Source organism: Glycine soja, chromosome 11 (assembly GCF_004193775.1).
Source record: "Glycine soja cultivar W05 chromosome 11, ASM419377v2, whole genome shotgun sequence".
Taxonomy (NCBI): Eukaryota; Viridiplantae; Streptophyta; class Magnoliopsida; order Fabales; family Fabaceae; genus Glycine; species Glycine soja.
In genome coordinates this window covers 42,155,120-42,172,297 of record NC_041012.1, presented here as the reverse complement: position 1 = coordinate 42,172,297, position 17,178 = coordinate 42,155,120, and the positions used below count along the sequence as shown (strand labels likewise).

General features: G+C 34.4%; 2 protein-coding genes across 3 annotated transcripts; one reads left to right on the top strand and one right to left on the bottom strand.

The window, feature by feature from the left end:
• Positions 1-3,923: 3,923 nt before the first annotated feature.
• On the top strand, positions 3,924-8,223 carry LOC114374268 (receptor-like protein kinase HSL1). Its single transcript, XM_028331893.1, has 2 exons — positions 3,924-6,694; positions 7,018-8,223. Exons 1-2 carry the CDS (start codon positions 4,084-4,086, stop codon positions 7,407-7,409), a joined length of 3,003 nt encoding a protein of 1,000 aa, XP_028187694.1. The 5' UTR covers positions 3,924-4,083; the 3' UTR covers positions 7,410-8,223.
• Positions 8,224-10,959: 2,736 nt separating this feature from the next.
• LOC114374244 (tRNA (adenine(58)-N(1))-methyltransferase catalytic subunit TRMT61A-like) lies at positions 10,960-13,639 on the bottom strand. Of its 2 annotated transcripts, none has more exons than XM_028331864.1 (4): positions 13,490-13,639; positions 12,537-13,032; positions 11,704-11,948; positions 10,960-11,550 (listed from the first exon to the last, which is right to left on the bottom strand). In XM_028331864.1, the coding sequence occupies exons 2-4, from the start codon at positions 12,983-12,985 to the stop codon at positions 11,315-11,317; spliced, it is 930 nt and encodes a 309-aa protein (XP_028187665.1). In that variant the 5' UTR covers positions 12,986-13,032; positions 13,490-13,639; the 3' UTR covers positions 10,960-11,314. The 2 variants fall into 2 exon arrangements, with proteins under 2 accessions (XP_028187665.1, XP_028187666.1); XM_028331865.1 differs by lacking the exon at positions 13,490-13,639 and adding an exon at positions 13,308-13,438.
• Between the last annotated feature and the right edge of the window lie 3,539 nt (positions 13,640-17,178).

The following is a 17,178-nucleotide window of genomic DNA, read 5'->3' as shown; positions in this document are numbered from 1 at the left end:
GACAAACAAAAAATAAATATTAATTTAAAGATTTCAGTTAAATATAAGTTATTTTTTCCATTTTATAAAATATATAATTTAAAGGTTATAGTAATTTTTTATATCTTAGTTTTTCCTAAATTTATATTTTTTATCATTTAAAATTTTATATAGTTTTAAAAATATAAATTTAATTACTGCCAGTTTAACTAAAATTTAACCGTGTGAACTCGGAATTTCGCACACACACAAATTATTATTTCAACTTTAAAATTTTAAAATTCGCTATTTAAAACTTAACATATACTACTTATACTCTTCATTTTAAAAGAATTAAAAATCACTAAGAACTACTCCTATAAACACCGCGCATACAACCTCATTAATAAATCCCAAGAGATCTTGAGAATTAAAGATCAAGATACCGTGTGTGATATGCGGGATACTGAAATTTATTGCTGAGTTCAATGACTTAAAATTTCTTATAAATAAATGAACATGGCTCATTCATGGTGAATCATTATTTTATAGTGACAATTAAGCTAATTCTATAATCAAGATGGTCTGCTTTCTCGAAACAAAATGAGGCAAACACAAGACCTTAATTTGAACACCAAGTTTCCAAGCATTGCTACTATACTCCCCAACACAAGACCTTAATTTGAACGCCATGGTTTCAAGCATTGCTACGTAGTCGTTGGTTTTTTAAATATTCGTCTCAGAGGAATAGGATAAACTTAACTTGGCGTTAATAACAAGAGTCTTGATAACTTGTGTCAAAGTTGAGATTTCAATAAATAGTAATACTACATAGTAATTTTTTTATTTATTAGAAAGCACGGTGAAATTACATTGAGAATCACAAGATGGCGAGTTCATAACAACTCGTTAATTTTTAAAATATTTGTCTCATAGGATTAGGATAATCTTTTTTTTTAAATGATCACAAAAAAATTAGAATTTATAGGACCTTATGCAAGCTACTAAAATTCAGGCCGATTATAATAAGTTTTATTCTAATAAAAGATTAAAAAAATAAAGGTTAAATTATTTTCACTTAATTTATTTAATTAATAAATTCAGTTTGATTGCTTTATTTTTAAAATTTTTAATTATGTCCTTTTATTTTTTAAAAATTCAGCGATGTCTCTAATTTTTAAATGGGTTTAATTTGATTTTTTTATAAGCTCTGAACATTTTAAAAATTACACCAAATTTGACTTTAAATGCTATCAAATTAAAATCATTTTAAAAAAATAGAAACTTAATTAAATTTAAAAAAAAAAATTAAAAATTTTAAAAATAAAAAACTTAACTGAACCTAAGAAATAAATTTAAAAAATATTTTAATAAAAAAAGTCTCATTAATATTAAAAATAATTTTAGAAAACATATAAATTTATGAAAAAATTGATACTATTAATTAAATTAATTCTGTTAATCTTTATGAATGAGTAGTTAATAGGATTTTTTTAGGAAGTTAAAAAAATTGAATTACTATATAATTAAAATTAATAGCTTTTGTAATAAATATATAAAAAGTTACGTACATTAAAGATGGCTTCAGTAAATCAAAATGAAGGAGTTAACACAAGAAAATGACGGTTTTCCCGACATTTGACTGAGATTGACAAAATAGCAGTTTCATTGAAACTTGAAAAGTGTCTATTTGCATGACGCTTTGCTTTGCGTTTCCTCTGAATCTGAGAACCGTCAGAAAGCTACAGTGACTCCGTGAACCTCATCCATCCAGTGTTGCCGTACAGCCGCCACAAAATGAACCATTTCTTCTCGTTTCTCGTTCCCCTTCAAACACCACCGTCACACTGCTATTGGCTCCTTCTCCATTCTTCAATGCCTTTTTTGAGTTGTTTGACACTTGCAAGTTTTGTCATGTACTAACATTTATCACCCTTTTATTATTATTAATAATTAATGGTCCTTCGTCGTTTGTGAAATCAATATCACCGTCCGAATATTATTTTTGGTCATTATTGTACTAATTAGAAACTTCCGAAACGATAACAACAACTTATATTTATTATATATATATCAAGTTGAAGAAATGCTCTATAATTTATAAGTTTGGCCCCCCTACTTGATTCATTCAAATCTGCTTGATAAACAAATCCCTATCCATTAAATCATATCCATTTGATTTTGATGTCCTATTAGCCGAATACAAACAATTTTAAGCAATATGAAGTACTACTACTTTATTTCAAATTATTCGTGTCTAAAACGGCATTTTCCACGACATTTATAAAAGGAACTCAATAACTACTTCGTACCAAGGGTTGTTTGCGATAACATAGACATCAATGCAAAGCCTTTCATTTTTTAGATAAATACCAGCCAGTATTCCACGATGTAGAGTCACAAACACAATCATATATTCCCAAAAATGTAGCTTGTTGAAACCATTAGACAACTTGAATGCAATTTATGATGTCATTAAAACATTACTCGATTTTTATTTTATATAAACTCCTTTCATAAATAATATGCAATAGGATACAACAATATTCATTGTTGTTTGTTTTGCTCACGCAATTCTTAGTCTACTAAACAATAAACATCATGATATGTTGGTTGTAACTGGCACGGGTAATGTATCTTTTTCCTCACCGGTTCAGACTCCAAATTCACGTTGATTGTCACAAACATTCCAGTGTTCCACTAACATTTGCTTTTTCCTTTATGTAGTCACAACAGTTATTATTTCGCACCACTTTATGAAAGTAAACGGTTGTTGTTTGTTACTACTATATTTTCTTTTCTTTATCTTGTAGCCAAATAGTCACGTGTCATTATTTCCGGATAGTTTAATAGGAGTTTACATATTGAAAAACACTACCTACTATTCTCTCTTTTTGTAGCATAATACTTGCTATGTGTTAGTGATTTTCTCCCTCTGACTAGACACTAATAATCAATATAGATTACTTGAGAGATCATTTTGCTACGTACCAATGAACTTGCACATGGTGTATCTACCGCTAACTACTAATTAACTCGTTATGATGTATATATCAAGCTTGGGTAGATCTGAAAACTCACATCTTGGGAGTTTCAACCTTGATCTTGATGGTAATATATATTTTTGAGTACATGTGAGGAATGCCTCTTACACAATAATTAAATTAATACTAAGATTTCTCTTCAAGATCAAATCTAGTAATTCATGTGGCCTAGACTTAACAAAACAAATGCTCCACAAATTTTTATCAAGTCAAAGCATTTTTTTAAGACAACTTCCCAATATAGTGATATAAATATACAGATTCTAGTTTTCTTTTTTTGGGATAGAATTTGTAGAATTAATAGGCGCGCAAATAATTAAAAGCATGTCATTTAAATGCTGCTCATTTTTTAAATTCTTAAAACTATAGTTGTTAATAAAAAAACAAAATAAATTGAAATTTATTTTATCATCATTTTAATAATTTGTTTTTAAATTGATAATTATAGTTCCATATTTTATTTTGTAAATACATCTTTCCAACACAAAGTTTTTATTTTTGTTTTTTAAAATACACTTAGAATATACTAAGACAAAAAATAGTTTTTTACGTTGCCATCTAATTACTAATAAATACATAAATAAGATTTTTTTTATTTTTATAATAATTAAATTTTATATAATTCTTCTAAATTTATAAGTTAAAATATTTTTTATATATTACTATTCGAATGGAATAAAATTACTTAGAGTAACAAAACTCTTTCTGAGTGTATAAGGGTAAAATAATTTGAAGTTGTAGATACAATAATTAAAAAAATATCTTTCTAATCCTTAATACATTAAACATGCTTGTTTTTTTTGGAGAGCATATTATACATTATTACATTATGCTGAATAAAAGAAGGTATTACTAGAGTTTATCTAATTTTAGTTATCTTTCCTTTTCTGTATAAAAAAAAAAAGATTGATGAGAAGTGATTAGAAGGCAGTGATTTGTGGTGAAGCATCAAATCTGAGGAGTCTTTATAGAGACACAGAGCCAAAAACCTCTCTTGCCAGTTGCGAGCTCAGTAGAAAGCAAAGCTCACTGCAGTGCGACGAGACCAAGGCTGTTTTTTCTGTTCCTAAACACAGAAACAATGCTGCAACTGCTTCCTGTCTTCCTTCTTCTCCTCCTGGAACAAGCGTCTTTGATTTCTGGGCTGAACCAAGATGGTTTGTATCTGTACGAGTGGAAGCAATCTCTTGACGACCCGGACTCCTCCCTCTCCTCCTGGAACAACCGCGACGCCACCCCTTGCAACTGGGCCGGCGTCACCTGCGGCCCAAGCAACACCACCGTCACCGCACTTGACCTCTCCAACTTCAACCTTTCCGGCCCATTCTCCGCCTCCCTCCTCTGCCGCCTCCCCAACCTCACCTCCATCATCCTCTTCAACAACTCCATCAACCAAACCCTCCCTCTCCAAATTTCTCTCTGCACCCCCCTCCTACACCTCGACCTCTCCCAAAACCTCCTCACCGGCTTCCTCCCCCACACCCTCCCCCTCCTCCCTAACCTCCTCCACCTCGACCTCACCGGCAACAACTTTTCCGGCCCCATCCCTCCCTCCTTCGCCACCTTCCCCAACCTCCAAACACTCTCCCTCGTTTACAACCTCCTCGACGACGTCGTTTCACCTTCTCTCTTCAACATCACGACCCTCAAAACGCTCAACCTCTCCTTCAACCCTTTTCTCCCTTCACCCATCCCTCACTCCCTCGGCAACCTCACTAACTTAGAAACGCTCTGGCTCAGCGGCTGCAACCTCGTGGGCCCCATCCCGGAATCCCTCGGGAACCTCGTCAACCTTCGCGTCTTGGACTTCTCCTTCAACAACCTCTACGGTCCCATCCCTAGTTCGCTCACTCGCCTCACCGCTCTCACGCAGATTGAGTTCTACAACAACTCTCTCTCCGCTGAGTTTCCCAAGGGAATGTCCAACCTCACTTCGCTGAGGCTCATTGATGTTTCCATGAACCATTTGAGTGGGACCATTCCTGATGAATTGTGCCGTTTGCCTCTCGAGAGTCTTAACCTCTACGAGAACCGCTTCACCGGCGAGTTGCCGCCGAGTATTGCAGATTCACCCAACCTCTATGAACTCAGATTGTTCGGGAACAAGCTCGCCGGGAAGTTGCCGGAGAATTTGGGGAAGAATGCTCCGTTGAAGTGGCTTGATGTTTCTACAAACCGGTTCTCCGGCGGGATTCCGGAGAGTCTCTGCGAGCATGGTGAGTTGGAGGAGTTGTTGATGCTTGAGAATGAGTTCTCCGGGGAGATTCCGGCGAGTTTGGGCGGCTGTCGGAGGTTGTCGCGTGTGAGGTTGGGTACGAACCGGTTGTCCGGCGAGGTTCCGGCGGGTATGTGGGGTCTTCCGCATGTGTATTTGCTTGAACTGGGGAATAACTCGTTTAGTGGTCCAATCGCCAGGACCATTGCTGGGGCGAGGAATTTGTCGTTGTTGATTTTGTCCAAGAACAATTTCTCCGGTGTCATTCCCGACGAGATTGGGTGGTTGGAGAATCTTCAAGAGTTTTCTGGTGCTGATAACAACTTCAATGGGTCGTTGCCTGGGAGTATTGTGAATCTTGGGCAGCTTGGGACTCTTGATCTTCACAACAATGAGCTCTCTGGGGAGCTTCCCAAGGGGATTCAATCGTGGAAGAAACTCAATGACTTGAATTTGGCTAATAATGAAATTGGTGGGAAGATTCCTGATGAAATTGGTATTTTGTCAGTGTTAAATTTTCTTGATCTTTCCAACAATGAAATTTCTGGGAATGTTCCTCTTGGGTTGCAGAATTTGAAGCTCAATCTGCTCAACTTGTCTTATAATAGGCTTTCTGGAAGGCTTCCTCCACTGCTGGCTAAGGATATGTACAGGGCTAGTTTTATGGGTAATCCTGGCTTGTGTGGCGATTTCAAAGGCTTGTGTGATGGCAAAGGGGATGATGATAATAGTAAGGGTTTTGTGTGGATTCTGCGAGCTATTTTTATAGTTGCCTCTTTGGTGTTTGTTGTTGGTGTGGTATGGTTCTACTTCAGGTATAGGAATTTCAAGAATGCTGGGAGATCTGTTGATAAATCGAAGTGGACGTTGATGTCGTTTCATAAACTGGGTTTTAGCGAAGATGAGATCTTGAATTGCCTCGACGAAGATAATGTGATAGGAAGCGGGTCGTCCGGGAAGGTTTACAAGGTTGTGCTTACCAGCGGGGAATCTGTTGCCGTGAAGAAGATATGGGGCGGGGTCAAAAAGGAAATAGATAGCGGAGATGTTGAGAAGGGTCATCAGTTTCGTCAAGACAGTTCTTTTGATGCAGAGGTTGAAACTTTGGGCAAAATTAGGCACAAGAACATTGTCAAGTTGTGGTGTTGCTGCACCACTAGGGACAGCAAGCTATTGGTTTATGAGTATATGCCGAATGGTAGTCTGGGGGATTTGCTGCATAGCAATAAAGGAGGGTTGTTGGATTGGCCAACTAGGTACAAGATAGCTGTTGATGCTGCAGAAGGCCTCTCTTATTTGCATCATGACTGTGTTCCTTCAATTGTTCATAGAGATGTGAAATCTAACAACATCTTGTTGGATGGGGACTTCGGTGCAAGAGTGGCAGATTTTGGAGTAGCTAAGGTAGTCGATGCCACCGGGAAAGGAACTAAATCCATGTCCGTCATAGCTGGGTCTTGTGGGTACATTGCACCAGGTTAGCAGAAATTTTGAATTGTTCATTTCCAGTTTTTCTTCTTGTTCGATTTTATTAAAGTTTAGTTTGAGAAAGCTTTATGTGTTAAGCACTTAAGCTTGGTGTCTAAGTAGTATATAGAAGATCTGTGCAGGATAATCCTTTTGTGCCCATAGAAGTAATGCCAGTAAATTATACCAATGTTAACTGATAAATTAAGCTTAGTATCAAAATGGTTTCTTTTGCTTGGCATTACTAGCTGCTATTCAATGTTTTGTTTTGCGATAATTATCAGCTTCCACGTCTCTTTGGAGCCAAACTGACATGATTCTTTCTTTCTGCAGAATATGCATACACGCTTAGAGTGAATGAGAAGAGTGACATATATAGTTTTGGTGTTGTCATACTTGAGTTGGTTACTGGAAGGAGGCCCATAGACCCTGAATTTGGGGAAAAAGATTTGGTTATGTGGGCGTGCAACACCTTGGATCAGAAAGGTGTTGACCATGTGATCGACTCGAGGCTTGATTCTTGTTTCAAAGAAGAAATTTGCAAGGTCCTCAACATTGGTCTCATGTGCACTAGTCCTCTTCCAATCAACCGGCCTGCAATGAGAAGAGTGGTGAAGATGTTGCAAGAGGTGGGCACAGAGAACCAAACGAAACCTGCCAAGAAAGATGGAAAGTTGTCCCCTTATTACTATGACGATGGTTCGGATCATGGAAGTGTTGCTTAGCTCAAGTTCTTGCAAGGGGAAAAGTTCCAAGCTTTTCTTTAACTCAACGGAGCCAAATTCCCCCTCGTGTTTTTTCACTCGTGGTTTGCTTTACAAAAGTTGGTTAAAGAAAAGGGGGAGAGAATTGTTTTTGGGGTTGAAAATAGAGTGAAGTTCAAGTTTTTTGCCCTCTAAAGTTGGTCGACATGAAGGCGCGTCCCTACTAAATTTAAATTGGTGTCTGCATTAAATACCACTTGTGTATTCGGAAATGATATATTATTCTCACTGCTAAAATAGATGTGACCCGTCTCTGGCATGGGTCACGGGTGAATGTTAGAGTTGTAAAATCAGTAGTGGCTTCTAAATTTCAAATAGAAAATGATCCCTATAGTAATTTCAGTTAACTTCAATCACGAGATAGAAAAATGATATCAACAGATTGGGGGAATCTATATCTAAATCATGCTTAAATCTGCTAGTAATTTTCTGAATGTTCCAGTTTAAATGCTTTGACTATGGTCCGCATAAAAATTTACTTCTCACAGTGCTCAATCTCAGGTATGTGCTGGGTACAGCTATAGGAGTTGAGTTAATGAGGTGGTTAGGCAGGCCTTGTCCTTCGTGGACCCTCTTGTTTAATTGCAGGTTCCATCTATTTGTGTTGCCTACTAGTCTGGTCTACCCTTACTTCTGTCTGTGATAAATGATGATGGGGTATCATATCACCGTATAAGGGTATCCATTTGTATAATGATCAGTCAGTGGCAGTGCATTATAGTAATGGTCTTTTAGCTGAATATAGCATATTGGAATCTTGCCAAATCTTGGCTAATTCTTATTCTGGCTTCTGCTTATTTTTTGACAACCATTCCATTGTGTAGAGAAAAGGTAATTCAAATTATTGTAAGATTGTCCTTTTGAACTACTACACTTGAAGTTGAATTTGTCTGTAAAATCTAAAAAAGTAGTTGCACTAACCAACAGTGGGATACGACACCGTATTACTGGTTTTTTTGCACATGTCCGATTATGCATTTTGTTGAGGTGTTTCACAAGTGTATCAAATCGTTCTAAGTAGTAATTTTCGGAAGTCTGAGTATCGTTTTTACAGGAATTTTATTGTACTTTATTGAATATTCTTCAATTTATAAGTAAAAGTAACTAGTAAAATCAGGAATAGGCACAAGAATAAATTGTTACGGCTAGTTCAAATAATTTAGGAAGACAATTGATGAAAATGCCAAGACCGAACAAACCTAATTGGTTTAGGATGCATGAATTTATGATGTTAATTACTAATGCAGTTGAATTAATTCTACCCATATCTATTAATTTTACTTGTCCGTGATGCCTCACGATGACAAGCCTATTTTAATTATCTATTTTTCAAATGCCTTTGTGAAGATTCAATAATTAAAATGCATTAAAGTTAAATTCTAGATGTTGCTAAATGCATGGACATTGAGTCATCATTCTATGACTAGCAACGGCAGCCCGACAATTCTTTTCTTAATTTGTTCTTTTAGGTGTTACCCTTTTCCAAGCGTATAATCCCTAAAATTGATGCATGCATTACTTCTTAAACCCTTAGTAGGAAATACCCTCGAGCGAATAAAACCCAAAAGAAATTTAAGACATAAATGCAAGATAAAAAGAAAATAATTAGAACATAAAACTTGGAATGAATCCTCTTTGCATTGATAACTCTTGAAGTACACCATATATCGTTGGCTTTTTAGGCCTGTTAGGCCCTGGCTAGGGGATTAGCCGCTCATGGCCATTGATGGACTTTACGACTGGGGTGAAAGAAAGAATAGATAAAAAAACAAAGAATATAGAGAAAAAGGGAAGAGCTCAGGCTTGGAGAATGCTGAGAGAAGTGTTTTGAGGCGAAGTGTCCGTTCTCCCTTGGCTTGGATCTCTATTTATAGGCGTAGAAATGGGTTTTGGGCCTTCAAAGGCGCGCTTAACGCGTGCTGCAGGCTTAGCGTGTGTTTCTGTTGGATTGCGCGCTTGGCGTGTGCCTCGTGCTTAGCGCGCGTAACGAATCCTGCATCTTCGTGCTTAACGCCTCGCTTAGCGCTTGTGCTGCCTTGCACGCTTAGCGTGTGACGCGTATTAAGCGCGTGTGTTGGGTTGGACCTGTTCTAGGTTTTCTTCTTTTTTTTTAATTTTTGCTGCCTTTTTACTTGTTGTACCTCCAGTTTTGATATCTGTGGCAAAAAATTCAAACTTAATTAATTTCTAACTTTTAATTACTAATAACTACTAAATAATTAATTTCAAATCAAAATTTGACTAATTTTCTATTATTAATTCACAATTATTTAGCAGTTATCACATTTCAATTGTATGCAGGTGTTTTACTACTCTATGCTTCACGATTCACACCAGTTTTTATGGCTCATTTAGTTCAATGGCTCCTCAAACGTGCCATTGCTTTGTGTTGTAGTATAAGTTATGAATGAGTGCTAAGCGTGTGTAATTTAATTTTACCAATTCAAGTATACAACGATTAAATTATTTAACATCGTCGTTGCAAATGATTTTACTCCTCTAAACTGGGGTGTAAAAAATGCAAAATTATAACCTTAGTGATGATAAAATACATGGATATACGCACTCAATCTATTTTATTGGTTTTTAAAATACATGTTTGCTTCTCTGTTTGGATTTTAGAACGTCCATGCAAATGTTTTCTCACAAAGTCGTCAGAAGAATCAGCATCTATACAAGCATGGCCTAAATATAAGTTACTCTAAAGTGCATATTTTATTTTAGAAGAATAACTTTTTATTGCAAACAATATGCACATATTGCATTTAAGATTAATTAAAATGTTTGTAAGCATATAATTATATAGTCAATTTTTTCTTAAACAAAATCACTTTAAACACGTAGAACCAATGCAGATGTTATCAGTAGTAGCTTCTGTTATAACGTAAGATTGTGTTCGGTTTAAATGAAACGGGAGGATGTCACAATTTTATTTCCATTGTGTTTGGTTTTAGGGAAACGATAGGAAGATTTTTTTTTTTACTTTGTTTAATTAAAAAATTTAGAGGGGAATTAAAACTTCTCTATTTTGTATCTCTTCCGATATTGAAAAAAAAAATGAAGACAAAATATTTATAATTTTTAAATTGTGCTAACTTAATTACCCTGAAATCTTATTTTAATTCCCATCCCTTCCAATAATATTAATAAAGGCAAAATAACATTATAATTTTTCTCCTTTCCTTGCATACCAAATAAGAGATTTCAACTCTTCTTCCCTTCTCTTGAACTGAAAAATGAGTTTTTCTTGTCTTTTTTCCTTTCCACACCTCCCTTCCATTAAAATCCCTCTTTTTTTTTTTCTCTCCTTTAATCAAATACACTATTACCTCCGATCCTATATGTAAACAAAAGGAATTAAAAGTTTTTTTCTACCAAAAATATTTACTAAATAGATATATAATGCCCTTTAACTGTGAATATCACAACATTCTGGCCTCTATTCCTAATTCTTCAAATTCAAATTTTCGATGGAAAGTGTTATCTTCAAAGCGAATTTCAAAGTGTTCAGTTTTTGCTTTCAGCATAATGTATAAAATTATAGAAGGCAATGTTCAAACATGAAATTCTCAACGTAATGGGAGACAGAAAATCAATCTCAATAATGATGACAGAGATCTCTAACCACTTTGTTGAACCAATGCAACTAAGTTAAGAAGCTTGATCCCTCTAAATATTTGTAAATAAAATGAAGAAGCACAAAATATTTATCGATGATTACTAATCTGCAAAAAAGAGGCGGGCTTTGCTTCATGGACCAAGGTATGAATCATAGGCATGCTGTATTGTAACAAACAAAAATAACCTATGGCATGAGGTTCAAACCGAAAGGAGATTCACAAATGTGATGGACATGATAGCACTCTTCATGAGAGTGATTTAACTCTTGCAAATGTCAAATAGCCTGTGTGACCTCGAGCTTCACCACAAGGTCTAGCCATGACAGAAGAAATAGATGGACTGCTGCTGCTTAGTACATAGCTTCCATCAGAGCATTGTCTCCTCTTGCTAGGAAGAGAACCATTGCCATCCCCACATAAGCTTTGCATTTTCTCTTCCCGAACTTCATATGTGCGTAAGAGTACCTCAAATGTCCTTATATCTTTTTACATAGGCAAACATTGACAAGGGAATTCTGTCAGTCTTTATGCAAGTTGCATATATATTACATTAAAGAGAAAGAAATAGCACACATTAGGAAAATCAGAAAATATAGAGGGGGGCAGAAAGAAGAAAAAGTAAAACACAGAACTACCTGTGAAGCAGGTTCGGAGTGTTTCACATGTTCGCTGTACTTGTTCGATACAAGGAGAGAAAGAGCACAGTGTGCCATCATGTCTTAATACTTTTGCAGCAGAAGGGATGACAAGCCAAGGTTGAGGTAGATCCAGAAATACAGAGTCAGCCATGCCAGTAAAGGTATCAGGAAATCCTTCACCCTGAATGTCCCTAACTTGCACAGTGACTAAGCTGCTTAGACCTGTCCTCTCAAAATCAGCCCTACAAAGAAGAAAAAAAAGTAATTATACGACAGGAATGATTTAACATTCTACATAACTTTCTAAAAAGAGAGTAATGTACAGGGCAAAATTATAAACTGGTTTCTACATCCATTTTTTCCCGACATCCTAGAAAGCTAAATCCTGTTGAGAGGAATCCTAACATGATCTAAGAACATAGCAGAGAACTAGTATATCAAGTAATACAGAACAGAAGCAAGCATTTTGAATTATGTAGTATCTGATCACCGAATATCTTGCACACAATTTGATAAGAATAATAAAAACAAGAGGCAAAGATAATAAAACAATACTTTAAATTTCATCCTCTTTCATGCTATCAATATCATCTAATTATACGTTAGGACATCATTTAAAGGGTTTGGCTTCCCAGAAATAAGTTGTGATAGCCAAATTTCTTTCAATGAATTGACAATACATGATTGGTTGATAGTGGAAATCCATAAAAGCAAACCAGAAGACGCAGGTGAAAGCTACATACAAATATACTAAACATCATATTATTATGTCAAATATGATTTGCCAATTTCTATAGGGAAAATCACAATATTTCTTCCTTATTCGTTACCTAGCTGATGCAGCCCTTTGTTCATGGAAATCAAACGTATAGACGTGTCCTGAAGGAGCAACTGCCCTTGCAAGCGAAGTAGTCAACGATCCACTTCCAGTTCCAGATTCAAGAACCACGCAACCAGGAACAATCTCCAAGTACATGATAACAAAGCTAATATCTGCAATGTACAGAATCTGAGTCCTGTGGTTCAATACCAGAGTCCACAATTCTGGTGTGGGAGCTAACAAGTACACAAAGCCACCCTTACTGCTGACTACTTTAGACCCAAACGGCTTTCCTATCCATTCCGAATGTTTAAAAACACCAAAACGATTTTGCAGGACTGATCCCTCAGACACTGTTACAGCCTTCATAATGTCATGCCTTTCATAAACAATAACCAAATCCCCATTATTAATTGGTCGATTAAATGATAACTTTTTTGCAGGATGAAGGGCCAACATCTTTAGAAGTCCTCAAGTCTTTCAGCTCAGACAAAAGGAACAATTATCTGATAACCAAAAAAGAGAGAAACCAATGACATATATATATGATGTTCAAAGGGAGCATCGCATTCAAATCAAAATTAATTGAAGACAACATTAACTACAAACTTCTGCATTCTATTTAGTCCCAAAACTCATACAGAAAACTTGAGCACAAAACTGATTAAGGTAAAAGAGAAAGATGAAAACTTGCACTACCCTGATTCCCTGAATAAACGAGGTTAGCAACAATGAATTAAGAATTTTTCTTTATTTTATATTTTTATGAATTATTAATAACCTGTTACACCGTTGCCGTTATAATGATAGTGCGAAGTGTGTTTCTAGCACAAAATCTCTCTTTTTCGAAACAGAACATTGACATCCAAAAAATTAGTGTAGAAGAAGAACCAAATGAGTCACAAAAATTGGAGCACATTCAGCAACAAGAAAAGAGAGAATGAATGGAAGCTGAAAACGAACCAGGTCTTTGAGTTGAACAGGCTTGTTTTTTTTTTTTTTAATCTTCGTTCGTCAAATTGAAAACTCTTGCGTATCCGATCAGAGTTTCGAAGCTATCTCTGTGTTACTTGGGCCAATGACGGCACGGTGCTAAACGAAGGGATTTTAACCTAAGAAATGAATTTTCAAAATTAATAAAAGGGTTATTTTCGTCCCTTTGTAGTTCAAAGATCAAAATTTAAATTTTAGTCTTCCAAATTTAAAAAATCAATAAATCTATTCATTTATTAACCTACACTAAAAATTCTTTTAATGAAAGAGTTGAGACAATCTTATGAACGCTTTACATATTTATGAATAAAAATAACTATTTATTTAAAATATAATTTAAGCTTTAACTATATTCTTTTTTAACTGTTACAAACATAATATTATAATAATCACTTAAAAAATAGAAAAACATAATAATAATAAACTAGTTGAGTCTCATATTTTAGATAATCGTTAAAAAGGAAAATAAATAAAAATTAAATTATATTTTGAGTAAATAATCATTTTTATCTTTGAATATATAGAACGGTGACAAATTCGCTCATGTATCATGCAGACTCTTTCATTAAGAGTAACAGACGTAAGTTAACATATGAATGAATTTATTTTATTTTTTTTTACTTTTAAAGACTAAAATTTGAATTTTTATCTTTTGAAAATAAATTTATTAGCACTTTACATAATTAAATATGAAAATAACTATTTACTCTTAATAAAAAAGTGTTAAACAAAATATGTTGCTAGCTGCTAACAAGGGTTCTAGTTAAATTGGTTAAGTAAGGTGAGTAAGTGAGAATTATAAATTCTTTCATATTGTGTTGGATTTTTATGAATAAAAAAATTATATTACTAAAAATTTTGATTTATTGATTAGGATTGGATTAGGTACAACCAAAACTATGGAAGGAACTGGTTTGTCACCCAAGAATTCAATCAACTGTCAAGTACTTTTAAATTATAAATTGATAAAAAAAACTTTTAAGATTAATACGTTTTAGATTTTAGAGCTTAACGGTTCTTCAAATTTTCTATTTTCTTTCTTTTTAGTCATTTTATTTAGTGTTACCAAATGTCTTTAAATTGGTCATGTTTATTATGCATTTTTTATTATATTCTGGATACAGAAATTAGTGATACACATAAAGTAAATAACTATAAAATGATGTTTTTCCTGTAATAAATAAATAATTAATTATTTAAAAGATAAGTTTACCTTTCGTTAATATAAAATTAAATATTTATTGAGTAGAGATAAAAATTAGAAAAAAAAAATTGTTTTTTATTACAACCCGATAAATTGAACAAAACTAACCAGATCTTAATTGGATTAGTTTGATTCTAATTGTCTTAAAAAATTTAAATCTTACCCAAACTAATCCATTCAAATATAACTTGTTACTACCCATTAAAACCTAACAAGTATTCAGGGTATTTTAAATTTAACCGAAACATAAACATAAAAGTATTTCAAACAAAATATTTAAACCCATGAAATATTTTTTTGTGAGTGTTTTAATTTTTTAACATAGATGAAAAAATGTCATGTCCAGAGAGAAAGAACTACACCCCTCGAATCACCCTTGTCCATTAAAGCCGCTAGATGAAGATGGAACCAACCATCCTAAAGTTTGCTTCCATGATAAATTACCAAATTCACAACATCTTTTACCACAGAAAGGATTATGTTGGGAGTAATTTGCTCAAGATAGAAGTCAAGGATGGAGATAGGCAATAGCCTTGATGTTATACTGATGACAATATGTTACATGAGTTATATCTATCATGAAAGGGCATTTATGATAATGATGCTTTTGGGGGTTTCCTACTATGTGAGATCGATGGAAGGCTATTCGAAGACCACTTGAGGGCATTGATATAGTCAATGTGGGTTCTTACATGGTTAAATTTGACTTGGCTAAAGAGGGAGACAAGTTAAGTCATAGGTAGGGACCTGGAATTTTTTTCCTTTCCACTATCTTGTAGTTAGAAAAAGGGTCCCAAATTTGGTTTTGCCAAATGTAACAATTGATAGAATCTTGATTCAAATAAATTTTCCTAGTCCTAGTATATTGAGTATTATGATTCAAGGGACCTCTTGTCACTAGTGTTAGTTATGGGTCGGCCATTTAGGTTTGATGTAAAAATTATTGACACGTCAAGGGGCTAAGTTTGCAGGAGTATGTGGGGAGATTGTCCTAGACCAATTCATGGAGGGAAGAGTTTGGTTCAATGTTTAATACAAAGGTTTACATTTCTTATGCTAGCATCGTAGTTATTATCATACTAATAAGAGTTGTGTAAAGCTTGAAGTTAATAACCGATATAAAAAAAGTTGTTTTTATGCTAGTTTAATGTTTGATGTAAAAAAAGTCTTACATTCCACACTAGTGGGATCTTCATTGGTCACGTAACCAACGTAAAATCCTCATTCTAACCAATCACACTTTCTATATGCCCTTATATATATACTTGTATTTTAATTTTAGTTGAAGTACTTTATCAAGCTGCATCATGATATATTTTAACACTCATGAGTACTTTACCAATGACACCTTTTCTTCGTAAAAAAAAAAAAAAGAGAAAGAAAACTCTAGAATACACTTTTCTAATAAGTACTTGTTCGCAAAATGTTATCCTTATTCACAAGTATTCCGGCCTCTATTCCTCATGTTTCCACATGATCGTTAAAATATGGTCTAGGACTCAAGGGAATATGATAATATCTACAGTTGGGGTGTGAACACTGGTGGCTTATCAAAGAAACTGGATACATGAAGCTGAAGGCAAGCCCTTTTTACACCACGATTGAGTAGTTTTATGTTAATTATATCACAGTAATAAGATACAAGCATGAATGAGAGTTTCCTTTCCTTCAGAATTGGGCAGGATGTGTTGCACACTAGAGATTCATCCTTAAGCTTTGATTATACATCTGACTATATCATGAACTTACAATTGAAGATGTTGGATTTTTGGTTTTTCAAAATAGACCTTGATGTGATGACAGCTACTAGAGCAATACTAGCACTTTACTTCTCTCTCTCTTTCTTTCTTTCTATAAGCACACTCATCAACATATCCTTCCACCAAATCCAGCAATCAGATCCTTGGTTGTCTGATATATTACAAATTAAAATAATAAGGTGAAGAAGCATCATAAAAGATTTATTATATCTCATGGCATTAATTGGTGGGCCTTCTCAGAGCTAGGAGCCAAGCCCAGCATGATCATGATCATGAAGAGAGCAAGCTAGGACCCAAATACTATTTTCTCATGCATTTTTGTGGTTTCCATTAGTAGCCTGTAGCCTTATAGCTATGTTTATGGCGGGAAATTACTTGATTTTAGCCATTCCAGATTCCAGCGCAGTTCTCTGCTCACTTCCATCAATTCAATTGATAGTAAACAGAGATGCTTCCTTCTCTTATTATTTATTGTTATTCTATTATCAGTTTCAATTATGCATTTTAAATAAGGCTCTCCTTTTGTTGTTATTGTTATTATGATTATGTTCAATTATTATTACTATTGAATTTGAAAGAGACACTTGTTGAGATATTCTTCATTGCGTATATAGTATTTAAGTTTTTTACTAGTAATTTTTTAGTTTATAAATCTCTCAATTAAACATCACAGAATAAAAATTAATATCTGATTC

What these genes read in the sequence shown, in the direction of transcription:
- LOC114374244 (XM_028331864.1), bottom strand. Translation starts at nt 12,985, where the DNA reads ATGTTGGCCCTTCATCCTGCAAAAAAGTTATCATTTAATCGACCAATT. An exon ending in CAAAGGGCTGCATCAGCTAG is followed by an intron (nt 11,949 to 12,536) that starts GTAACGAATAAG and finishes TCTTCTTTGTAG; the next exon opens with GGCTGATTTTGAGAGGACAG. An exon ending in ACTCCGAACCTGCTTCACAG is followed by an intron (nt 11,551 to 11,703) that starts GTAGTTCTGTGT and finishes CTATGTAAAAAG; the next exon opens with ATATAAGGACATTTGAGGTA.
- LOC114374268 (XM_028331893.1), top strand. Translation starts at nt 4,084, where the DNA reads ATGCTGCAACTGCTTCCTGTCTTCCTTCTTCTCCTCCTGGAACAAGCG. An exon ending in TTGTGGGTACATTGCACCAG is followed by an intron (nt 6,695 to 7,017) that starts GTTAGCAGAAAT and finishes TTCTTTCTGCAG; the next exon opens with AATATGCATACACGCTTAGA.